Source organism: Filicampus tigris, chromosome 15, assembly GCF_054856515.1.
Source record: "Filicampus tigris isolate MCC_2025a chromosome 15, RoL_Ftig_1.0, whole genome shotgun sequence".
Lineage (NCBI taxonomy): Eukaryota > Metazoa > Chordata > Actinopteri > Syngnathiformes > Syngnathidae > Filicampus > Filicampus tigris.
The window spans coordinates 1,630,434-1,656,801 of record NC_141231.1 but is presented as its reverse complement, the minus strand read 5'-3'; the positions used below and the strand labels follow the sequence as shown (position 1 = coordinate 1,656,801).

General features: G+C 40.7%; 1 protein-coding gene across 3 annotated transcripts in view; it reads right to left on the bottom strand.

The window, feature by feature from the left end:
• Window positions 1–10,820: 10,820 nt before the first annotated feature.
• The window catches only part of sptlc1 (serine palmitoyltransferase, long chain base subunit 1), a 30,966-nt gene continuing 15,418 nt past the window's right edge, over window positions 10,821–26,368 (bottom strand). For all 3 annotated transcript variants that reach the window (XM_086053749.1, XM_086053747.1, XM_086053750.1), the window contains 10 exons: window positions 21,353–21,485; window positions 20,333–20,462; window positions 19,531–19,620; window positions 18,648–18,755; window positions 18,399–18,494; window positions 16,260–16,356; window positions 13,806–13,860; window positions 12,428–12,545; window positions 12,007–12,080; window positions 10,821–11,189 (listed from right to left, as the gene is read on the bottom strand). In XM_086053749.1, coding sequence (XP_085909875.1) covers window positions 11,096–11,189; window positions 12,007–12,080; window positions 12,428–12,545; window positions 13,806–13,860; window positions 16,260–16,356; window positions 18,399–18,494; window positions 18,648–18,755; window positions 19,531–19,620; window positions 20,333–20,462; window positions 21,353–21,485 — 995 coding nt within the window. In that variant the 3' untranslated portion in view covers window positions 10,821–11,095. The remainder of the gene's footprint in view (window positions 11,190–12,006; window positions 12,081–12,427; window positions 12,546–13,805; window positions 13,861–16,259; window positions 16,357–18,398; window positions 18,495–18,647; window positions 18,756–19,530; window positions 19,621–20,332; window positions 20,463–21,352; window positions 21,486–26,368) is intronic.

Below are 26,368 nucleotides of genomic sequence, written 5' to 3'. Positions count from 1 at the left end.
GTGAATGTCATGATCAACATTATTTGAAGTCAATCCATAAAAGTTAAAAGTTTGGAATGAAGTGAATGTCATTATCAATGTTGTTATTTGAACTCAAATCATAAAAGTTGAAAGCTGATCTCAATGATTCACATGTTTAACATGCATTGATGTATTAAAGAAAGTATTTTTAGAGTTACGTTTGAGAGTGTAGAATTGTGACTCTCAGGTATTACATGCTTTTTATGACTATCACAATTTTAAGCAGACAAACGCATACTTTTACCAGCACAAATGTTTGAATACAGAATCCTGATATTTTAAAAATCGTTATGAGAGTTCATCTAATTCATCAGAGCAGGAAGTAAAACCTACACAATATATTGTTTCAGTGAAAGGGGCCACAGTTCTGTCATATTGGGTTATTTCTGAACAACGGTGGGTATGTCAATGTCCTTCAATTAACCACGCCCCATCCATCTCTCACATTCTCACTCACATTCTCTCAAACATTCTCTCTCTCTCTCTCTCTCTCTCTCTCTCTCTCTCCCTCTCTCTCTCGAGAAAGCCACGCCTATGGCGAGGAGGCGTGTCATCCACAACCCCTTTCGGTAGGCATAAGACAGCAGATCTCCAAACCAACCCATAACAACCTGTGGCTCGAGAAAAAAAAACCCAACATCCATAATGCCAGTAACCCGACATCCAGACGCATAGAAACGGTATGGGCGCCATTGGGACCCCAAAGTGGTCAGCCGATGGAGAGTGGTCCTGGGATTAAAAGGTCGAAACAAACGCCCACCACCTGCAAACCTCTGACACAGGTAATCGGCAAGGTTACTCTGTAACAAGAAATTTCTCCCTAGCCTTGATTACATGTTGAACCTGTATCAAGTGCCCACCGAGTATCAACAAGTTAAAGACACGGCCCAGATAGTCAACATCTCTGACAAGGCTAGAAAGTTGTTGGAGGATTACCATTACAATGAGAAGTGACAAGCCATAGACTTCAACACTGATGAACCTGATGAGAGAAAGTGATTTTGTTGAGAGAAAATGTCGCAATTTATGTTTTTTTTTAATGTTTGGAATAAACGCTTACCTTGTTTCGCTCGTCAGATGTTGTTCTCATCAATCCTGTCCCTTAGGTCAAACAGTAACACCTTCTCAACCATTTGACAGTCTACTTGTATAGAGTTGCTGGGTTTTCCATAAGCATCGTTAGTGTTCTCGACATCATCAGTCAGGTTTCCCAGAGAATTGTTTGATTTCCAAGTAGGGTGACTTTATTACCAGGCGGGTCCGTAGACTGGTGTTTTGCATTTGTCCAAAGTGCCTTGATTTGTCATTTTTTAGATGTTTTTATTTCTATCAATAAATACTTTTTGAAAATTCCTGTAATCCTGGCTTTAGGAACAACCACAAACCTTTCGTTTGGTGAGACATACAGGAGGTGGACATCAGGAACCCCACTCGTCAAATAACACGGTTCAGCTAACGTGTTTTTTTTAAAAATTGAATTCAAGATAAGAGAGGAGGTTATAAATTAAGAAGGAGGAGCATCAGTTTGAAATAAACAGATTTTGGTTGATTATTGTACATGTAAATACTTGGGACATTGTTTATAACCTAAACAACCAGAGTTTTAGTCAAACGATTACAAACAACAACTCATATTCTTAAGAAAGATTTATTGATTCTGCACTTAAAAAAAGAAAGTGTTCATAAATGTATACTTTACACAATTATACAATCACTAAGTAGTAATCTACAGTATAACGATGAAACATATTACAAATTTTCATGAAGTATCTCGGTACATATAAGCGTAGTTAGATAACTTTTAAGAAAATAGGTGGCTACATCTAGAAATGTTAAATTCACATTGAGTTCACAAGAATTATTTGAGTACATCCAGAAGTGTTAAATAAATTGTCCTTCAACACTTGGACTAGGGCTACTCGATTATGAAAATGTACAAAATTAGCAATTATATATATTTTTTTAAAGGTGCAAATGTATAAATTCAAGTTTGTTTTTCTTATGTGTAAACACAGTGCCTTGTATACAAATGAATATTAATAATCATTTATTACGATTATGTTAATTTTTGTAATCATGATTGTAGTCATGGTCATTGTAATTGAATTTTGATTAATTGCATAACTCTAATTGCACCATATTTTGTTTGTATCTAGGTTTTGGGGGTTACCTTTATACCGTTAATGGATTTAAAGATATTAAGGGAACTTTCAAGAATTACGTCAATAGGTTTAAGAATAGTTACATAATTTTAAGAAATATTTTAGTTACATCTAGGTATGTTAAATTCACATTGCACAGACCTAATTAGGACCACATTTTGGTTACATCTGGGATTATTGGGATTACCTTTACCTGATTTTAAGATATTAATGTAACTTTTAGGGTTTATTTCAGACCAGGTTTGAGTCAATGTTTCGGTGGGTGGTTGTTGTCTTCTTTCCAAATAAATCCTTAATTTTTGATGAGCATTTGATCCACAGCCTTTATGAATAGAAATACATGTGCCCTCAATTATGATGCCTTCAGGAAGTTGTTTTACTTTCTGTTTTAGTGTGTGGTAGCGCTTTGCAAATGAGGGGCGGGTCTAAAAACATGTCTGTACATGTCTTGGACGAGGCGGAAACGGTATGTCCATATTTGGGCATACCGGAAAAGATGGCGGCAGCCTAAAAACATGTCTGTACATGCCTTGAACGAGGCGGAGAAGTACCAAAATGGCGGACAAGAAACGAAGCTGGGCTAGGGATAGGGTTTATGGACTACAACATGATGTAATTGAAGCGCGCGGTTAGGGTTTGGGGCTTATGGACTACAAAGGGGCGGGGTTAGAGGTGGGGCTTATGGACTACAAAGGGGTGTGGCTAGGGGGAAAGGCTCTACTTTCGGACTACAAAAAGACGTCATCAAATGGGCGGGATTTAAACCTGATATGACGTCTTAAAAGGGGCGTGGTTAAGGCGGGACTTCGTGTGTGACGTCACATCTGTCAAAAGTTTGACGCAAAGGGGATCTTATACTTTTTTTATATATGTATATGTATATATATGGGTCACTGATAGTGTAGTGGTACACACGCCCGAGTTGTGTGCGGGCAGCGTGGGATCGATTCCCGCTCGGTGGTGGTGTCTGTGTGTGCCCTGCGACTGGCTGGCGACCAGTTCGGGGTGTAGTCTGCCTTCGCCCGTTGATGGCTGGGATAGGCTCCAGCACCTCCCCGCGACCCTGTGTAGGATAAGCGGTTTGGAAGATGATGATGATGATGATGATGATGATGTATATATATATATATATATATATATATATATATATATATATATATATATATATATATATATATATATATATATATATATATATATATATATATATATATATATATATATATATATATATATATATATATATATATATATATATATATATATATATATATATATATATATATATATATATATATATATATATATATATATATATATATATATATATATATATATATATATATATATATATATATATATATATATATATATATATATATATATATATATATATATATATATATATATATATATATATGGCGGCACGATGGTCGAATGGTCCGCCTCAGAGGTCGTGGGTTCAATCCCAGCTCCGGCCTCCCTGTGTGGAGTTTGCATGTTCTCCCCGTGCCTGCGTGGGTTTTCTCCCGGTACTCCGGTTTCCTCCCACATTCCATAAACATGCATGGTAAGTTGATTGGACACTCTTAATTGCCCCTTGGTGTGATTGTGAGTGCAGATGTTTGTTTGTCTCTGTGTGCCCTGCGATTGTCTGGCAACCAATTCAGGGTGTCCCCCGCCCCCGCGACCCCTGTGACGATAAGCGGTATAGACAGTGGATATATATATATGTTTGTATATGTGTGTATGTATGTATGTATGTATGTACACTATTGTATCGTGTAGAAAACGTCTAAGTAGTCTCCCAATTTTGTATTGTCCAAGACTCTATAAAACTGATGCATTTGTATTTTTCACTATTTGCACAGCGGCCATAGCATTTTTGCCCAGAAGATGGCAGTAGTCGATTTAAATCCACAGGTTTTTGTTAAAAGGAAGCACCAAGTAAGTTAATAATAAGACGTTTTACTAAAAATCTGCTTTAATTCTTGTAAGATTAGGATTTAATTATGAATATAACGACTTTATTCACATCGTGTAATTTTTACTTGTAGTGTGGACCAAGTGCGCCCTTGTAATTTTGAAGTCAGTTGTCCACTGGCGTGTCTTAAAGGGAAAGCCAACCCAAACATTTCTTTGCAATAATATTTTCTGTGCGCCTCAACTAGTCACAACACGGCATTCTGACTAATACTGGTTTTGTGAAATATGAGTTAGGCAGTAAAATCCACCATTTTTTCCATCTCAGGGCTTGGCCATTTTGCCACTTTCTGTCGACTGAAAATGACATCACAGCTACTCACCTGAGCAACTGTGATGTCGTTTTTTCAGTCGACAGCAAAGTGACAAATGGCAGCCCCCTGTGATGGCTAAAAAGGGTTGTATTTTGCCATTCAAGTCATATTCCACAAACACAATATTAATCAGAATGCTACGTTTTGACTGGTGGAGGCTCATATAACATATTTTTGTCAATAATTATTGGGGGTTGACTTCTCCTTTAAATGTTTTATCAGCACTGACTGACTTTTAACACATTTTCACAGACATTAGTTTGCGTTGCACAACTCCGTTTCTTTTGCAGCCCTCCTGCTGTGAATAGGCTGCAACATTCACTGCCCCCCAAGCCCCATCCCCTCGCCGTCTTCCACACACACGCGCACACGCACGTTGCTTTCAAGAACGCGCGCATCCCTGTTGCAGAGTTTCAGCGCGTGGAGCCCACTCAAGCAGCCGTGGGACAGCCGCCGCAGCCCGCAACGCGGCTTTGTTCGCCCGTGTGCACCCGCATCTCCTGTAGAGCTCCATGCCTCCCCAACACCTTCACATCCGGAGATTGTGCGCTCTGTCCCGGACCAGTCGCTGACCAGACCGGACCAGTCCCGCCTACTGCCCGAAGACAGCTGGGATAGGCTCCAGCACGCCCCGCGACCCTTGTGAGGATAAGCGGTATCGATAATGGATGGATGGATGGATTTGCTAACTCTACATGGATGCAAATCACTCCCATTGAAGAACACAGGTCAAACATTTACGCGTCATCTAGTTACAATACGTGCTATGTACATATGATCTAACTTGGAGAACTTGGATGTTTACAAATGTCATGTCATGTCATCTTCCAAACCGCTTATCCTATACAGGGTCGCGGGGAGTTGCTGGAGCCTATCCCAGCCGTCAACGGGCGAAGGCAGACTACACCCCGAACTGGTCGCCCGCCAGTCGCAGGGCACACACAGACACTGTCACTGAGCGGGAATCGATCCCACGCTGCCCGCACACAACTCGAGCTGTGTACCACTACACTATCAGTGGACATGTTTACAAATACATCATATCAAAGTATGGTATATAAAAAATATAGAGATATATAGATGGCATAACTTAATGTTCTATTTGGCATTTTCATGAATATGCACAAAGACATAGTTACATCTGAAACAGGTATAATGACTTCACAGATTGTTATTCAGGAATGCATGGACGGCTAAAACCCTAAAACAAATAGATAATAACATAAACTAGTCTTATTCATGAATGCATGGATAGCTAAAATCCTGAAACAATAGCTAATGACATGTTATTCATGCGCGTTCAGTTAAACGTAAAACAAGATCACATTTAGATTACAAAAACTCGTGTTAGTCATGAAACTAGGAGAAGTATTTTAAAGTATGTACTTACTGTCCATGTTTTATGGTCTGTTTGTCTCTGAGTTTCTTTGAGCTGGTGCTCCACTGAGATTTTTCTTCTTCTCGTGCCACTCCGTTCATATCGTTCATACCTCTCTGCATTTGACTCTTAATTTACGATTTGAAAGGTCATGGGTTATTTGGAATATTGGGTTTTCTCACCCATCCTGACGAGACAAAAATTTGTATAGGCCTACACCCCCCACATTTTTCCAAGGCTAACTTCCTAATTAACATCGTGAAAGCGAAAGTATAACCACTGATGAACAAAGCACCTCATTGTAAGACTTATCATACGCACACACATTTCTGGGGAGCCCATAGACACCTGAGTGAGGCCTATCTGTCTGTATTTTAAGAAGGCATGCAGGCTCCGAGCACAGGTGGGGGGCAACAATTTTGTGCTGACACCAGATAATGAGAAGAGGCCTGCGCTTAGACTTTTCACAATTATGTTGCCTTAATTGTACACCAACCTGTTGGTTGTATGGGAAACGTCCTAATAAGCTGTATTAGATCAATAAGGGTTACTATTCTCATTAAAAAACATAACCAAGCATTCACAATGGTGTACAGGTGTAGTTCAGGTGTTTCACAGGTACATGTGTAGATGACGTGGTATTGTGCTAAAATGAATTCAATCAGGTGGGCACTTCACGATTGTATGGGAAACGTCCTAACATGTTGCATTAGAACAATAAAGGTTGCAATTCTCAGTCAATTGAAAAAAAACATAACCAAGCATGCAAAATGAATAAATTTGACTTGACTTGACTTGACAGGTGTAGTTCTGCTGTTTCATAGGCACATGTGTAACCCCATATTCCAGCGGCAGGGGCGGACAAAGACCAGGTTTGAGTCAATGATTCAGTGGGCGGGGTGTTGTCTTCTTTCTAAATAAATCCTTGATTTTTGATGAGCGTTTGATCCTATTTTTGAATAGAAATACACGATGATGCCTTCATGAAGATCTGCTTAACTTTCTGTTTAGACCCAAGTCTATGGTAGCGCCCCATAGATGAGGGGAGGGTCTAAAAACAAGTCTGTGCATGTTCCTCTGCTACTTTGAACGAGGCGGAAGTATGATCTCATCCAAACCCATATTTGGGCATGCCGGAAAAGATGGCGGCAGCCAGGACAGACCTGGACTTGCCCGGGGTGACGTCACTGTTCAAAACATGTCCGTACATGCCTTGAACGAGGCGGAAGTATGAGGTCATCAAATGTCCATATTTGGGCATGCCGGAAAAGATGGCGGCAGCCTAAAAACATGTCTGTACATGCCTTGAACGAGGCGGAAGTATGAAGTCATCAAATGCCCAAATTTGGGCATGCCGGAAAAGATGGCGGCAGCCTAAAACATGTCTGTATATGCCTTGAACGAGGCGGAAGTATGAGGTCATCAAATGCCCATATTTGGGCATGCCGGAAAAGATGGCAGCAGCCAGGACAGGCCTGGACTTGCCCGGAGTGACATTGCTGTTCAAAACATGCCCAGGCATGTCTTGAACGAGGCGGAAGCATAATGTCCATATTTGGTCATACTGGAAGGGGGCGTTAATCATAAATGACTGCTAAAAGGGCGTGGACTAGGAAGTGCCAAAATGGCGGACAGGAAACGGAGGTATCGGGGCTAGGGAGGGGTAAAATTGCGTTTCCGAACTACAAAGGGTTGTGGTTAGATGAGGTATTGGACGTGTTTAGGGGTGGGTCCGTACTACAACATGACGTCATCAAAGCGCGCGGCTAGGGGGTGGGGCGTATGGACTACACGATGACGTCACCGAATGGGGTGTGGCCAGGGGATGGGCTCTACTTCCGGACTACAAAATGACGTCATCAGACGGGAGGGATTTGCCCGGATATGACATCATAAAATGGGAGTGGTTAAGGCGGGACTTCCTGTGTGAAGTCCATCTATCCATCCATTATCTGTACCGCTTCTCCTCACAAGGGTCGCGGGGCGTGCTGGAGCCTATCCCAGCTGTCTTTGGGCAGTAGGCGGGGGACACCCTGAACTGGTTGCCAGCCAATCGCAGGGCACACAGAAACAAACATCCGCACTCACAATCACACCTAGGGGCAATTTAGAGTATCCAATCAACTTACCATGCATGTTTTTGGAATGTGGGAGGAAACCGGAGTGCCCGGAGAAAACCCACGCAGGCACGGGGAGAACATGCAAACTCCACACAGGGAGGCCGGAGCCGGGATCGAACCCACGACCTCTGAACTGTGAGGCGGACGTGCTAACCAGTCAATCACCGTGCCACCCCTGTGTGAAGTCACACCTGTATACATATACATACGTATACATATATATACAGTGTTGGGCAAGATACTTCCAAAATGTAATATATTACATATTACTAGTTACTTGCACGTGAAAGTAATACGTTTCTTTACAATATTACTCTATTTGTAGAGTAATGCGTTTTAAGTTACTTTTAAGTTATTTTTTTAAAAATCGGGGATTCATTTGTTTAATAATGATTTCAAGACCTTAAAAGGAAAATGCAAAATTTGCTGCCATACTCTAGCTGGTAAAGTTAATTTATGAGCATATTTAACTATATAGTATGGTCTATGATATTAAACGTTTCGACTCTATGGTGTGGTGGGACTATCACTACCTTTGATCAATATTTGTATCAATAAATTAATTTTTTTAAATATAAATATTGGAACTGATATTTTGTCCAGTAAATAAATAATCACAGACTGTCAACCACAAATGAAATTATCATTATTCTCAAATTAATTTACACACTGGGGGCGGCATGGCTCAGTGGTAGAGTGGTCCTTTCCCAACGGCAGGTTGTGGGTTCATTCCCCGGCCATTGTGACCATGTTGAAGTATCCTTGAGCAAGATACTGAACCCCCAGTTGCTCCCGATATTGCGTCATCAGGAGGTAGATGAGGTACAGTGTGAAGCGCTTTGAGTACCAAAGGTAGAAAAGCGCTATACAATTGACAGTTTGACATTTTCACACAAATAATAGTGATACATAACATATAATCGATAATTGGTCTAACAAGATAGATAGATAGATAGATAGATAGATAGATAGAAACACACAGACAGGGCATGTGTAATAGAAGCAAAAATATGTATTGTCAAAACTGACCTGACTAAATGTTTTTTCCTTTTTCATTATTATTTTTTCTATTTATGATAATTGTTCAGTTAGTTCTAATTTTCTTTTACTACATGGAGACAAAGTTTCGAGGTGATTTGAAAAAAAAAGGTGAATAAGAAACGAGCGCATCAGACTCTAATAATGGCGTCTATTGTAGTTCGTCCGATTGGTGGTGCCGTAGTGTGCGACAGGAACTTTTTATTTAAGTATTACTGGAAGTCACAGCTCATGATCAAGTGACGTTAAAAACAGGTCTACTTGTTAAATGTAAAACACAGATGTCAACATAATAATATTACAAAAAAATCGTCGTAGCAAGTTATATTACGTCGTTACTCCCTAAATGTAATATATTACTGTACTGCGTTACTTTTGTAACTTTTGTAATGCAGTACCCCCAACACTATATATATATATATATATATATATATATATATATACACACACACACACACACACACACACACATATACATACATATATATATACATTCATTCATTATCCATGCCGCTTATCCTCACAGGGGTCGCGGACGTGCTGGAGCCTATCCCAGCTGTCTTCGGGCAGTAGACGGGGGACACCCTGAATTGGTTGCCAGCCAATCGCAGGGCACACAGAGACAAACATCCGCACTCACAATCATACCTAGGGGCAATTTAGAGAGTCCCATCAACTTACCATGCATGTTTTTGGAATGTGGGAGGAAACCGGAGTACCCGGAAAAAACCTACGCAGGCACGGGGGGAACATGCAAACTCCACACCTGTTCGTCACCTCTGATGCAGTCTTCATCAAAACATTTTCGGCCAAGAGGCTGAGGAGCTGTTGAGGAGTTTTGCACTCATTTCCACCCCATTGATGAGCAATGCAGTCCAAAGAATTCAGCCTGTAGTATCACAAAGTCAAGCAACGTCAGTAAGCCAAGTGGCTGCGTAGAAGAACGACACCAACATAAAATTGCGTCTCGCACACCGCTTTTAAGAACATTTTAGGGGGCCTGATGACGGAAGCGTATAAATAAGACAACAGACGTGCCTCCTGTTGTATTTCAGTAAATTTATTATTAGGTGGTGCATTTGCAATGTGCTATTTCTGCTTTTTGTAACGGATTGCACAACCTGAGGCGAGACTGGCTGCTGTCGCACTTCCTGTCATGCCCTTTTATTTGAACAGGAAATATGTCAATTCAGCAATTTCAACAATTAAATAAATTTGGACATCGGATTCAAAAAGAAAATCAAAAATAACGAACATACTAGAGAACTCAAATAGGAACGAATTTTATGTTAATCTTTATCTAAAATGAGGGCTCTACTTTCTCTGACTGCACATTCCTGGTGACTGTGGATTTAACCTAAGGAGGAAGGACTCTCCCTAAATGTGAGGTGCAATATACGTAAAACTCAATGAAAAAACTAAAAATGAAATGTCAACTGTGCGTTTTGGTCGACAAGCTGAAAAAAGTGATGATCAACAGAAATTCACAACCTAACAGCTCAACAAAGAGACATTTCACATTTCTGGCAGAAATAAAGACTTTATTTTAAATATTAGTGTTTCATTATTCTATAATTGGCTTAGTCGGAAAAAAAATTTGAATATACAATAACTAAAAGCAAGAATAAAGAAATAAAAGACAAAAACATGATCAGGTGCTAAAGAGGCCAAGCCAGTGAATGTATGTGCTTATTAATGTGAACAATCTCAGTGTGGTGATTCCAAATGTTGGAACATTTTAATCTGCAACAAAAGCAGCTGTCAACTTCTCCAAACAGTAACATTAGCACTGCAGCAACAGGAGTGTTTTTTTTCCTTTTTTATTAGTCACAGCTGTCAGTCAATATTCATGATATGGTAAGCGGTATAGATAATGGATGGATGGATGGATACACAAGACACTGAGGGGGGTAATAAAAAACAGAGATAGGATATAAAAATGTCCATCAAGAGCCTCGTAATACAAGCATTGTAAGTGTGTTCACAATGTGGGTGACCATATCTTTGTCATCCATATTACTCAGTCCAAAGAACGGATAAGAGGTCCATTGACATTGGTTGGTAAAATAAACAACGTAGTCATTTAAGTAATGTTAAAGCGGCCTCCTGGATACACGACTTGGCCTTCAGTATGTCCTCTTCCGTCTGTTCAATAGTCACCACCACTCTGATGCTGAGGACACAAGCAACAACAGACATTTGTTGTTTAAAGGGGAAGTCAACCCAAAAGATTTCTTGACAATATGTTCTATGTGCCTCCACTATTCTTGTGGAATATGAGTTAAAGGGGAAGTCATCCCAAACATATTTTTTTCAAGAATGTTCACAGCAGGCCCACTAGTTCAAACACGGCATTCTGATTAATTTAGCGTTTGTGGAATATAAGATAAGCAACAAAATGCACTTGTTTTTAGCCATCTCTGGGGGCGGCCATTTTGTCTTCTGTCGACTGAAAATGACATCACAACTGCTCACAACAAAACCCGCTAAAAGCGAGTGGATTAACACTTATTCCACAAACGCAATATTTATCAGAGTGCCCTGTTTCAACTAGTGGGCTTGAATAGAACATATTCTTGAAAAAAAAGTTTGCGTTAACTTCCCCTTTAAGCAGCAAAATCCACCCATTTTTATCCAACTCAGGGGGCAGACATTTAGTCACTTTTTGTCTCCTGAAAATGACATCAGTTGTTCAGGGCTCAGATAATAATGACCAATCATGGCTCACCTGTTTTCTGAAGCTGAGCCATGATTGGTTGTTACCTGAGCCCCGACCAACTGTGATGTAATTTTCAGTTGACAATGGCAAAAAGGCCGCCCAATAAGATGGACAAAAACGAGTGGATTTCAATGTAATATTAAACAGATTGCCGTGTTTCGACTAGTGGGGCTACACAGACCATAATATTGTAAAGAAAATTTGGGGGTTGACATCCCTTTAAACCCTGCCAGCCCATAGACTGCAATGGTGATATCAAGACTGATCTTACCTGGGTGGAGGGGGATATCGCTCCTCTTTTTCGAGGTATCGGGCGAGGGTCAGTGCCACTTGCCTCTCCATACACTAACAACCAAAATATGCAAAAAAAGAATGAGTTACACAAAACAAATGTCTGTCTCTTAATTTGTCAGTCATGCTGTAGACATCTTAACTTCAACACTAAAATTTGCAATCCGACTAAAATAGGTACAAATATGCCTCAAATTAAATGGAATTTAGAACGACACTCGATCCCACAGCATCACGTATGAAGTCAGTGTAAATTGAATACGTAATTCTGGTATCGCAACATTACAACTCTCCTTACGCTGGTCTTAAAAAGACAGAGGTGTAGTATTGAAGGGATGAAAAGAGGAAGTTGTCAGGGTGAGGTGTATGATACATTTAGTGTGACACAAAAGGAAACTCACATAATCTACAATTGAGCGCAGCATCTGCATGTCAGACTCTCGAGAGCCCGAACTTTTTTCCAGCTGCAGGTGAAGAGCGGGGGCAAACTGCATTCCCACCAACTTCAACCCTGGAATTCTGCAACACAAGAATAAACGCATACTAGAATACGTCAGCACAATTTGGAATTTATTTGCTGCTGTTCTTGCGGTTTGCATTCATGGCCGAGAAGTTTAAGGTCCAGAGGCGATTTTGATGTATATCACATCAAGATAAAGACTTGACGTCTGTCAAATATCAAGGTAATCCGCTATATGCGCAGAATCACATGACCAAACCTGAAAAACAGGTTAGCGGGCTTCCTGTGTATTCCGCAAGACAACAGCTTGATGGCATCATTGTTTGATGCCAAACGTGGGAAGAAAAAATGATGGCAGGTGTCACAGGAACATCAAGTTGTTTGAAGACAGATGGTCTTGCAGCCTTTAACATACTTGTGGATAATTATCTTTTTAATCTACTAAAACAACTCTCTCCTTTGCTTCCAGAAGTCCATGTTTAGTGTGTTTTCCACAGGGTGTCACCAAACAGTACTGTGACTACCGGTACTTGTCAACCATTCATTTTGGTTGACTAACCACAAAGCAATGTCTGACTTTCATTGATTAGTTGTCATTAACTTTTCATTTATTACTACTGTTATCATTTATTTCTCTCTTTTATTATTATTTATTGTATCATCTTTACCAACAATTTTGTCAATGAGAGTCAATCTTGCTTATATTGTATAAACTGTGTTCCAGGATTAGCAATTACGGAACGGAAATGTCTCATCTATGCGTCTCAGTTAATACAAATTAAAGCACAGCAAGGCATTCATCATGGACACAAATGCACACAGCACCTTGAACTGGGTTGTAATCATGAAGTGTGAGTGACATAGGCTTTACAACACAAGTTTTGGGGAAAAAACATGATTTTGACAATTCGTGGCTGTCCTGTTTTGCTTCAAATGCTGTAGGAGACATACTGCCACACATGTTGTGCAGACAGCCCCAAGTTTTATGATGACAATTGGATGAATGCTCAATGAGTTATGGGACAATTAGCTGCTAAGCCCAGCCTCTGAAAAGATGCTTTGTTCAATGGCGGCCATGTTTTCCAGATGATCCAACTCATACTTGACAGACGAGGTTGTCAGTTCCCAAAGGCTGTTGTTTTAATTCAGGGCAAATTGAATAAGTAGCCCCCAAAATATGCAGTGTAAACAATTTTTCAAAAACATCCATCAGGCAGAATTTTATTGTTGCTGTGTAGTTTCATAGAAGAGAGTGAACTGAACTGGTGTGATGAAGTGAAATTGAAAATAATAGGTCATAATAATGGTAGAATACTTACCCTTTTAATTCTTTGTAAACATATGTGCATTTCTCCCTCAGAACGGTGAATATGTCTGCAAAAACAGAGCACAACCACTTTGTAATAAAATATGAAATAGGACACAAAGGGCGATTAGAAATGTCTCAAGTAGCAGCCCGATGAACTACATCAGTCTTATTTGTTTGATGAACTACACATCAGTCTTAGTTGGATCAGATGCCAATAGTTTGGTTGTTGTTCTGATGACGTGACTGAGATGTGACAAAGAGCATGTACACATCCTGACCCAGAGTTAAACCAGCAGTTTAAAGAGCGACAAGTAGTGATGCATTTCTAACACTTCCCTCAAAAATAAGTCGAGTGTGAATTATGTGTCATGTGTCATCTCCCAAACCGCTTATCCTGTACAGGGTCGCGAGGAGGTGCTGGAGCCTATCCCAGCTGACAATGGGCGAAAGGCAGACTACACCCTGAACTGGTCGCCAGCCAGTCGCAGGGGACACACAGACATCGTCACTGAGCGGGAACCGATCCCACGCTGCCCGCACACAACTCAGGCGTGTGTACCACTACACCATCAGTGACCCTGAGTGTGAATTATTTTGTTCACAATTTGTATAATTTGACAAGACATTCAACTAGCTGGGATCAGACTAGAGAAGAGTAGAGACGCATGCACGCGCGCACACACGCACACGCACACACACCCCCACACACACACACACTCAAAGCAGAATCACGTTGAGTCATTATCAATTAAATGAACATATTTGCTTGACCGTAACGGTGCAACTGTTAAACGGTCGAGGAGGTGCGGTGATTTGTCGAAGATGATAGGTTTGCATCAAGAGGGTTGCTCCTAATTCTCCTAGCCTGCTGCTACTTTGTCATGATATGATATATTGTTATTTCACATTGGCTTTTTTCATTTCACCACACCTTGTGTGTGTGTTTTTTTACAATTTTATTTGGCTGTGTGTTTGCTTACGCAGACACATTGTGGTGTAAAAGAAATAACACTACATTGACAGGGAATTATCTTGTCCTCCCACTCTTTTCTTAACTTCCGTTAATTAGGAAAGCTTTGGAGGATTAGCTCGCTTTGTTTCTTCCCCTTTGATTGAAAATTACATCCAAAATCCGCACATTGTGGCATTTTGACTCCTTTTCGCCAATGCCGGTAGTAGTCCACAATTGTTTTTGCTTTTCTTGGCAGAAAACAGCAATGTGGGCAGCAACCATTCTACATCACCACCCAGAATACACTGTGACAATGGTGGCATACATACAACTAAAGTACCGGTATTTTCGAAAATGTGATCTATATAGTTAGGTTACTAACAACCAAATAAATCATATCGAGCAAACATCATTACAGCTGGAGCTCCTTTTAACAAAGTGCAAGTCGAAGTGTAATTTCATAAATTTAGATTTGTTTTAAAGCGTGTTGGTAGTTTGCAGATTTTCACATACTGTATTGCGATTGGGTTGGAGACGTACACACCCTGATAAACTGGGGTCCGCTGTACGTATAATAAATGGCAGATGATGTTAATACGTTGTACTTCTACTATGCATCATATTTATGCTTCATATCAGGATAACTAGTTTGTCTCGCAAATCAAAATATTTCATTCATAAATGAGAAAAATTGGTGCAATTTATGTATGTAATCTTTATTATCTGCCTTGTATCTATAAGAGCATAATTGTTTTTGCATATATTTGTTTTTTTTTCTCCCCTACAGCCACCTACTACAGCAGCGTCTGCCTGATTTACATCTGGTAAATGCTCTGGCCACCTCGGGTACTGTATGAATGCAAAATAACAATAGCCCACAGGAACTTTTTGTCCCAGGAACTAATGCTATGTTCACACCAAACCCGGATGAAGCGTTCTGCTTCGCTTCATTCGCTGGCGTTTGACCACGGAAAATTTGAAACCTGAATGCTGCAGCCGCTAATTTGCGCAGAGCGGAGAGAGGAGGGTCTTCGCTTGGTAGTAGACAACCACAGCATCTTTCAACATCGCAATCAATAGGCCGACACAATGCTAATGCTAACAATATTGCTGTCTTGGTAAAGTTCAAAAACTGTAAAAAAAAAAAAAAAAAAAAAAGGCCGTCGAGTGAACAGGACACTGTGTGGCTGTGTGTGACGTAGTATGCCCGATGCTGATTGGCTGCCGCGAGGCGAAATGGCATAAAAGTTCACTTGTTTTGTACGCGCCGAATGGAGCGAATGGGCGGATTTTTGGTGCTTCGCTCCCCGTCCCACCGTTCCGCGTCCCACCGCTCCAAACGCATTATTCGCGCCGCCCCGCACGCAACCGCGCCCGCCCGCGTGAACTACATTGACTCCAATTCAAGCGCGCTGCCAGAAACGCTCCCAATGTAGTTGGCGTGAATGCAGCATAACGTAATTTTGGTATGAAGGGGCCTGATGTGAAGAGAAAGAATTGAAAAATCTGAACCTGGATTCTCTTGCATGATGCTGAGGGCCTCTATGGCTGCAGCAGCTAGCATGGGAGGCAGGGACGCAGAGAAACAGTAGCCTTGGCCTGACAGGCGCTGCAAAATAATGACACATGCATTGTTATTACTGAATCACGACACGTCACTGGAGACCTTGAACAACTCCAAAATATTGTAGAGAAGGGACGCACTGAAATGAAAATTTAGAGCTGATGCTGAAAAACGGAAATGAGGCAACAGATGTCGAAAACTGAAATAAAATACCTTTAAAAGCGAAAAGAAAAAAAATCCTCAGGTCGGTCACTTTCTGCACTTTGTCAAATTTGTCTGAGAGCGAGCTCTCTAGTTCTTTCCAAGCGGTGCGCATGCTTTCACGGACGCCAGAGAGGCAGTCCTTGGTGGCCAGAAAGCATTCTCACCCTGGGACTATGGCGGATTCTGTCGTGGCGCGGGAGTTTCAGGATCATTTCCCCGCCACTCACTTACGCTGACTTCAGCAGGCTGTCGGCCCATGCATGGCCGACCAAGGTGCACCGTTGGCGGTCATGACGGAATGACACACTGCTACTTCTAGCCGGATCTTTTGCTCCAGTCTTTATCTTCTAAATCAGGGGTGTCCAAACTCGGCCCTAAAAGGCCGGTGTCCTGCCTGTTTTCCATCTATCCCAGCTGCAACGCTCCTGTTTCAAGAGATCATGATCGTTATCAAGCTTCTTCAGAGCTTGCTGATGAGCTGATCATTTAAATCAGGTGTGTTGCCGCAAGGAGAATTGGAAAACGGGCAGGAAAGCGGCTCTTGAGGACCGGAGCTGTACACCCCTGTTCTAAATCTAATCTTACCCCAAGCTCTTTTGGAATGCGGAGGAAACCAACTGCTTTATTCCTGTGGCGAGTGAAATGAATATAATACGTTTTATTGACTGTAGCAAGTAACAAGCGGTAGGCAGTGTCAAGAGCTAAACAAAAAATGATATTACCTTTTTCAATCATTTATTCAATGGTAATCAGTAGGGTTGGGCACCGAGAATCGGGCATCGAGTGGAACCGGATCCATCACTCCGGTTCTCCCGGAACCGTTCAGATTTTAGAATGTCGGTGCTAAGTTTCGATTCCTAGTTAGCCGCACGGAAGAGCTATAAACGAAGTACGACCGAAAAAGTGTGCACGCACGGTGCGCAGCCCCGGGCTCCTGCCGCCGAAGCTGCGTCGCAATAGCACGGAAGCTCGCCCCCACTCAAGCTGCCGGTCCTCTCGGTCGCTTCGTACCAGCCGGCAAGCGCGGGTCACGGCGCCGGCGACTCTGGGCGTGCGCCCGGCCCTTCTCACGGATCTTCCCAGCAGCCGCCGCGGTGGCAGCAGTCGCCCTTCGCGGGGTCGGTGATCCTGCCCGGGCCGGCCAGGCTGGCTCTTTCGGCCGACGCCTAGCCATGGAACTGACGCGATGCAGATTATGACCCAAAAGTCAGAATCGGCTAAGTACGTCTAATTGCAACATTGAACCAACAAGTTCAACACACAAATGCACATATCCAGCTAATATTTAGCTTATAGCATACGCAGCTGCAGCATATACATAAATACTGTACATACATATACATCATATGTTTACATAGACTGCTTGGATTAGATAGACTTTCTTTGCTTGCCCATAAAATGCAGCGTTGTGTTTGTCATATATATTTTCTTTCTAAAGCAAGACAAGGTTATCCAATCAATTGGTGTTCAGTAGCATGTTTTCAGGAACAGCTGCATTATTGTATTGTCTTGAACTCAAAAATAAAGCTCTTGTGAAAAATAATACTAAATAATAATACAAAAAATGTATTCAAATAAATGTACTGGTTAAAAACAGTCCTTTGAATAATCCATGGTAAATTTCACAAATCGTAAAAAGAACAGAGAAGTTCATATGATTTGTCCAAAAATAACTCCTTTTTTTGTTTAGTTAAGAATCGGAATCGAGAATCGTTAGGACCCGGAATCGAATCAAAGAACCGGAATCGTCCATATTCAAACGATGTCCAACCAGAGTAATCAATGGGGGGAAGGTAAAACACGTTTCACAGAAATACCCATTTGATGGCATTTTGCTTAATTGTCCAAGACATTTTTTTTTAATTCAACATTGTTGTCTTTACCTGGTGGTCTATAACAAAAGAGCGTCCGCAGCAAAAGCCTCCAATGGAAGCCACAGAATTCTCCATGTTAGCACTGATCAAGTCAATGTCTTCTATCTGCACAAACATGAGATACGAGTACATCAGAGTACAGTTTCAGAGTACAGTATGGACTGCAGTTCAACACAGGAACAGAGTCATTCCTCAGACCTGTGCTTAAACAGCTGAACATTAGTTGCATTAATCTTTTATCAAATTGAAAGTACCTACATTGACTCCAAAGTGCTCCGTGACCCCTCGGCCATGTTCTCCCAACACACCGAAAGACATGCTCTCCTCCAGGAAAATCCGCACCTTATACTTGTATTTTAGGTCCACCTGAATGACAATATTGTAATAAATGATACAAATTAGTCCTGAATTAATTCTATAAAAACAAACAAAAACTTGACTCAAACACTGAAAAGAGAAAGCTAATTCTTCACAAATGAATGGGTTTCGTTTAAAGGCTTCTTTTTGTAAAACCACTACAAAGGTCCATATTGACAGAAAATACATTACATGTTGCTACTTGTACTGGTACTTGCTCAAGCAGAATGATCTTGGTAAATGTTCTTTCCCTTGTAAAGCGCTTTTCCACCTATTAACCTCCTAAGGCTTAGTGGCCACATACGTGGACAGCACTTTCTAGCTCTTGTGTCCACGTGTGCACTGTGGAACTGTGGGTGTTTTGGACACATGTGGGCACTTACACTGCCATCTTGCGGTCTCAAAAGAGTATTACATACTACAGTCAAAATACAGAAGACCGAAGCCACCGCATTTCCCCATGCCGCCAGCGTCCCAAGCTTTTCCACGCCGACCCGGAGGAGGTCGTGGCGTACTGAGATATAAATATATAAGTCCATGTGTCATCAGTCCAAAATCGCCATGCATGTCAAAGCCTATTTATAGTTTCAAACTAAGGTCACTAAAGACACTAGGAGGCGCTCCTATGATGTGCCGGGTATCCATTTGTGGAGTGGTTCTTTGCAAAGTTACGTGTTTTGTTGGCGACCACGAGTGTACAAGGTCTGCCAGCCGCTACACATATTCGGAAGTTGGGCCTTTTAATGCATAATTGATAATAAGAAATAAGCAATGTTCAAATTACCAGTTCAGGAAGAGGACAGATGTCAGCAGTGTTGATGTACAGTCCCTCCACTACAATGAACTTGCGAGTCACTCGAGCCTTACGAGGGTTCTGCAACAAAAACGGCCAATAATGTTTTTCAGAATTACATTATAGCAAAGGATATATATTCTGCTCAACGGAAATTGCAGTTTCCGCAGCTCTTCCTCCCACATACCCTGAAACAGCTATTTCAATGGCAACAGCCTACCTGTATTGTAGTTAGCGAGAAAACTTAAGTACCGCTGGTAAACATTTAATTTTAGGACACAAAAATCATCTGGTCTTTACCTGGTCTTAGAATAAGGTCAGTGTAACTTTAAGGTCAGTTTGTGACAAATTATACAGATTAAAGATATATAAAAAAGGTTCATCAAAATCCAATCAAAATGCAGAAGCAAAGCCGGAAATCATAGTACATTAGAATTCCATTACAATTATCAATTAATCAGCAGATTACTTTTGCCAATGACTTTCACTTGATAACTGATCATCATTATCGATGAGCTGGTGTGATAACTTGGCTGGTCTTGGCTATTTAAGTATGTTAACAATGCCAAGGCAGTGAGACATCAGCATGTTTCTGCCTGATTGCCCATGGCTAAACAATATGGTGAAAATCATTCTAAGGATTATTCAAGGGAAAAGAAAGAGACTGTTGCCAACCAGATGGTGCAATGCTCAGAAAAAGCAACCGAAGCACTCTCTGACTCTTTAAGCCTCATATGGGTCTTCGAACAAGACAGGACCTATACAAATATTACTGTGCCCTGTATTTACCAACCTGCTGGTCCTCCAACTCTTGCTCCTTAAGAAGCCTCTCCAAGTCATGCATGTCATTGTGCTTGAAGTATTTAATAAAGCTGCGGGAAGCTTGTAGGCCTTTTTGGATGGAAAAGCAGGCTGCCTCATCCCTGAATACAAACACAAAAGACAAAATACAACAATGACATTTAAGCAACAAGACATTATGCATCAATTTTACAAATGTGTCCCTCTGTGAAACAAATTCAAGCAATGCAAACGTGGAAACAGAAGTTAAAATGTCAAAAGACAGATGTACTGATGGCATTGCTCAAGATACTTTGTAATACTATTTGCACAAAAACACAATATAAGAGATGCAGTTAGTTTATTTCTCATTTAGTGTCATGCACTATTAAAGGTGCCCAGTCCACATAGACTCATAAGACACAAAAATAGACAATAGGCAATACAGTATATCAAACAAAAAGAGTCCCCTCATGTTGCACCCAAGCACATAACAGAAACTGAGCCAAATATAATGGCTTATACTTAAACAGATACACTACTTGAGTCTTTCTTTCCCTGATATTGCAAACAAATATGAGCCACATCAAACAGTTTACAAAATGATTGCCACCTCAAGTCAAGATACAGAGGACAATATAAAACAAAAAATCCAGTTCATTTTTAATATCATTTAAGTGACACAAATAACATGTCCGCTCCTCCTCTGGAATGGAGTGGAAACAAACAGCTTCCAGAGGTGGAGTACCAGACCTTAGCTGTCAACACACTGCTCTGCGGACAGGTTCAATGTGATAAAGTTCAGGACCAAAATGATCTTTTGCCAAAATATACGTTCTTATCTTAGGTTCACACCAAACTTTATTTGACCAGGTGTGCTTATACTTTTCGAAATAAAAGTCCTTAATCTATCCAACATTGCATTTTAATTTATTCCTATAGATAAACCGCACATTAAGAACAAATCATTCGGAATCATTTACTTCAGTATTTGAATATATTTTCAGTTATAGTCTGCAAAGATGGCACTTACACAAAGATGATGTCTCCCCTCTTGGCGTAAGCAGGAATCGCACTAGCAATAGTAGCAAAGCCATATGAGTAGATAATAGCTTCCTCTGTGTTCATGAATTTGGCAAGCCGACTCTCCAACTCCAGGTGAACATCTGGGGAGAAAAAAAAGTTGTTTACAGTACAGCATTTTATGAAATTATGCTTAGACGTCTAACGTTAGACAAATGTTAAAGAAGCATTCCTGTTGAATTGTGTCATTCTCCCACCGATTCAGAAAGCTGATATCAATCTCAAATAGGTTTGATAATTATATTCTGAGTTAAGCCAACGTGAGGGAAAACTACTTAAAGCGGAAGTCAACCCAAACATATTTTTTTTCAAGAATATCTTCCCAGCAGGCCCACTAGTTGAAACACGGCATTCTGATTAATTTTGCATTTGTGGAATATAAGTTAAGCAGCAAAATGCACCCGATTTTAGCCATCATGACATGCTCACAACGACCAATCACGGCTGACCTGTTTTCTGAATCTGAGCCGTGATTGGTCGTTGTGAGCAGGTGTGATGTCATTTTCAGTCGACAGAAGACAAAATGGCCGCCCCCAGAGATGGCTAAAAACGAGTGGATAAACACTTATTACTACACAAACGTAATATTTATCAGAATGCCCTGTTTCAACTAGTGGGTTTGCATAGAACATATTCTTGAAAAAAAATGTTTGCGTTGACTTTCCCTTTAAGTAGGTTGCTCCACATTGAGTCACTATTCTCATGCATAGTAAGAAATAAGAGGTTGGGAAGGCTCTTTCTGCTGATGAAAATCATTAAATGGTCCTATCTCTTGCATACAGAAGGCAAGCAAACAGGTTTATTCCCATAAAGACTCTGTCCAAAAAGGCATCTTATTATTAGAGCAGCTGTTTAAAAACAACTGATGAGTCGCAAGCAGGCATTTGAAATTGATGCTGTGTTCTGAGGGGAAAAGTATTATCACCCTAAAGACAGCACTTACTTTGCTCCATATTTTTGATAATCCTGTCCTGTACTGTCCTCTTATTTGGCAGCACTGTTTCCTGCAGGCAATAGTCTTGAATATGCGACACCTGCTGGCCGGCATTACCACAGACAACATTTAGAGTATTTGTACATAGTACCCGCCTAACCAACATCGACGTCGCAGCCGTATTGAATGTGGCAGAGTGAACAATCTGTGAAGATGCCTTGTTCATTTGCTGCTTGCAGATGTATCAACAGTTTTACACTCAGTCAGAACTAATTGGATTAAGACTGCACCATTTAATTGCATTATCCTATTCTACTATATTACCAATATTTACAAATATGTTTGTATTTTGCAGACATGCCACGACACAATAAAGCCACAAAAAAAACTCAAATATTTACAAAATGTATGGGACGTATTTGCAACGTAGGCCTGCATATCTAACATAGCAACTCAAAGTGCTGTACATTAAAAACATCAAAATACATCATAAAAAGAGAACCCGCTCCCACCTTCCCTCCCTCCCTTGCAGTATATACAAAGACAGACAACCACAAGCACACTTGCACTCACTCACTCACACACACATACACAAACGCACACACATATAACCTTAAAAAGAGACAGGGCAGGGCACAGAGAAACCATCTGAGGAAAGAGTACCCAAGTGGAGCTCATCCACGCTGAGAGGGATGACAGCCCATGGCCACGGGTAGCACCACCACCTCAAAGACCCCCGGGCCACAACAACCGGGGCAGCCCCTAAGTATAGCGCAGGGAGGGCAGCCACACCTCTCAACGCGGAGGCCCCCCTTGAGGAAACACTGGAGGTAAAACCTAGATGGAAGCTAAAGGAAAATGACAACGAAGCTAAAAAGACAAAGCAATAAAAGAAGCTAAGAACTATAAAACAATAAGATTGGATACAAATAGTAAGAGACTAAGAACAATTATTTAAAGGCCAAACTAAAAAGGTATGTCTTGAGCTTCCCCATAAAAATATCAACAGTCTCTGCAGACCTGACGTCCTCTGGCAGGCTATTCCAAAGTTGAGGACCAAAATGGCTGAATGCAGCCTCGCCATGGTAAAAGCAAGTCAGATAGATAAGATGGGCCAAGACCATTAAGACATTTATAAACTAATAAAAGTACCTTAAAATCAATCCTGATACACACGGGAAGCCAATGCAACGATTTTAAAACTGGTGTAATGTGCTCCCGCCCTCTGGTTCTCGTCAGCACCCGAGCGGCTGAATTCTGCAGTAGTTGAAGGGAAGAAATACTCTTTTTGGGGAGACCAGAGAGCAGGGCGTTACAATAATCTAAACGACATGATATAAAAGCATGCATCAGCACCTCCGTGTTAGCCTGAGAGAGAAACGGGCGGACTCTGGCAATATTCTTAAGATGATAAAAAACGATCTTGGTTAAAATGTTTAATATGAGGAATAAAACTGAGCTCAGAGTCAAAAATAACGCCCAGGTTCTTTACACATTGTGAGGGTTTAAAATCTATTCATTTTGTTAAAAGTCTTTCTCTCTGGCCTTCAGGGCCGATAACTAAAACCTCGGTTTTGTCCTGATTGAGCTGTAGGAAATTCTTTGCCATCCATCACTTAATATCTAAAATAGAATTTAAAAGGGTATCAATAGGTCCTGTGTCATCAGGAGACACGCTAATGTACAGCTGTGTGTCATCAGCGTAACTGTGAAAGCTGATGCCGTGTCTTCTGATGAATCCCCAAGGGGTAACATATAGAGATTAAAAAGTATTGGACCTAAAATTGAACCTTGGGGAACCCCACATTTAATTTCATGGGTTTTGGAGGAACAAGTATCCATGCTTACGAAGAAACGTCTGTCTGTCTGTGAGATAGGAGTAAAACCAGTTAAAAGCAGTACCGGAGATGCCCACCAGGTTTTTAAGTCTGTTTAATAAAATTTGGTGATCAACTGTATCGAAAGCGGCGCTTAAGTCCAGTAGCACCAAGACTTTGAGTTTTTTCACGTCTGTGGTATATCTTATATCATTTAAAATCCTTAAAAGGGCTGTCTCTGTACTGTGGTTCATCCTAAAACCAGATTGATATTTCTCAAAAATGTTGTTTGTATTTAAAAAATAATTTAACTGGAGAAAGACCAGTTTTTCTAAAATCTTACTTAAAAATGGTAAGTTGGATACTGGTCTGTAATTGTTAAAAACGCTGGGGTCCAGATTGCTCTTCTTGAGAAGGGGCTTCACCACCGCCGTTTTAAAAGCCGTGGGGAAGACACCTGTCTGAAGAGAGCAATTGGCTATATTCAAAATCTGTTCCTCAAAAAAATCCATAAAATGTCTTTAAAAGAGATGTGGGAATTGGATCTAGAAGGCAGGTTGTTGGATTTACTTGGGAGAAAACTCGACCAAGTGTCCTTGCATCAACCAGGGCAAAACTTTCCAGTGTTTCCTCAGGTAAAAATGAATGTCCAGGTGTATTAAAATGTATGTTTTGACAGGCTAAAAGACTGGACCTTATGTCATCGATTTTACTTCTGAAGTGGTCTGCAAAGTCCTCACAGAGAGCGTCTGTTGGTCTGTGGGGACTTATTAAAATTGGAGTTGGTTAAAAAAATCGAAGGTGGAGAAGAGAAATCTAGGGTTGCTCTTATTAACTGAGATGAGGTTTGAGAAATAGGATGTTCTTGCCTGTTTGACTATTTTATTGTAGGATTTGAGTTGTTCACATAATATTTCATAATGCACTTTAAGTTCAGTTTTTCTCCACCTCCTCTCTGCACTCCTGCATTTTCTTTTTGATGTCTTGACTGCATCATCTCTCCACGAGGACACATTCTTTATTTTTATAGTTTTGGTTAAAAGTGGAGCCGCTAAATCTAATAACGATTCAAGATTCTTGTTTAAATTGTCAACAATAAAATCACATGGTGCAGGTAAAATGCCAGCAGGAGTGCTCTTTAAAATCTCGATATCTCATCGGGGCGATGTTAAAATACACGCAAAAATGGTCTGACACAGCCAAGTCAACAACAGAGGACACACCGACAGACAGCGCGCAGGTTACGAGCAGGTCTGGGGTGTGACCTCCCTTGTGAGTTGGCTGTGAAACATGCTGTTTAAAATCCAGACAGTTGAAAAGATTTTAAAATTCTCTGGACAGTGGGTCCGAGATGTCGTCAACATTATATATATTCAAATCGCCGGTTATTAAAATTCTGCTATAAGTGGAATATAAAATCGATAAAAAAATCTGAAAACTCACTGATAAAAGAAGTGGAATGATGGGTAGGTCTGTAAATAGTGACACAGATAATAGGGGGACTGCTAAAAACAAATGTACGGTGTTCAAATGATAAATATCAGTTAAAAATGATCTCTTTTGAGATAAGACGATTTTTAAAAATGGATGCAGTCCCACCTCCTCTTTTTTCATCCCTGGTAGAAAATAAAAAATAAAAAAATCGGTGGGCAAGCCTCGGTGAGAACAACTGGAGCATCTGTACCAAGCCATGTCTCAGATAAAAGAATACTTTGTAGGTTATTGTCTAAAATCAAGTCATTATAACAAAAGTTTTGTTTTGAAGTGAGCGCACGTTCAGCACAGCCAGATTAATAATTGTGCTGGGCGTGTGCTCATGGTCGTATGGGTGATGAGTGTTTACATATATAAGGTTGTCACTGTTAAAACCACATTGTTTGTGAGTGAGTTTAAAGGGACGGTGTGGCCGGGATGGCCATGTTTTCACTAAGAAGTTCATTTTATATATTTTTTGATCAGAAAAATGAAAAGAGTTGTCATTTTCTATTTTATCAATACATTTGGGAGAAATTAGGAAATAAGTGACTCTATGAACAACGCCCCTTGTTAATGAGCAGAATGGCCGCGCCCCCTACCATTCTATCCTTGTTAGGCCGGAGTTCCAAACTCTCCATTGGAAATCATTGTACTTTCATTGCTTATAACGTCCAAAAACGGCGATCAATTGGCATCAAAATGTATGTGGACATCTCTGCTAATGCCCACTTCAACATAT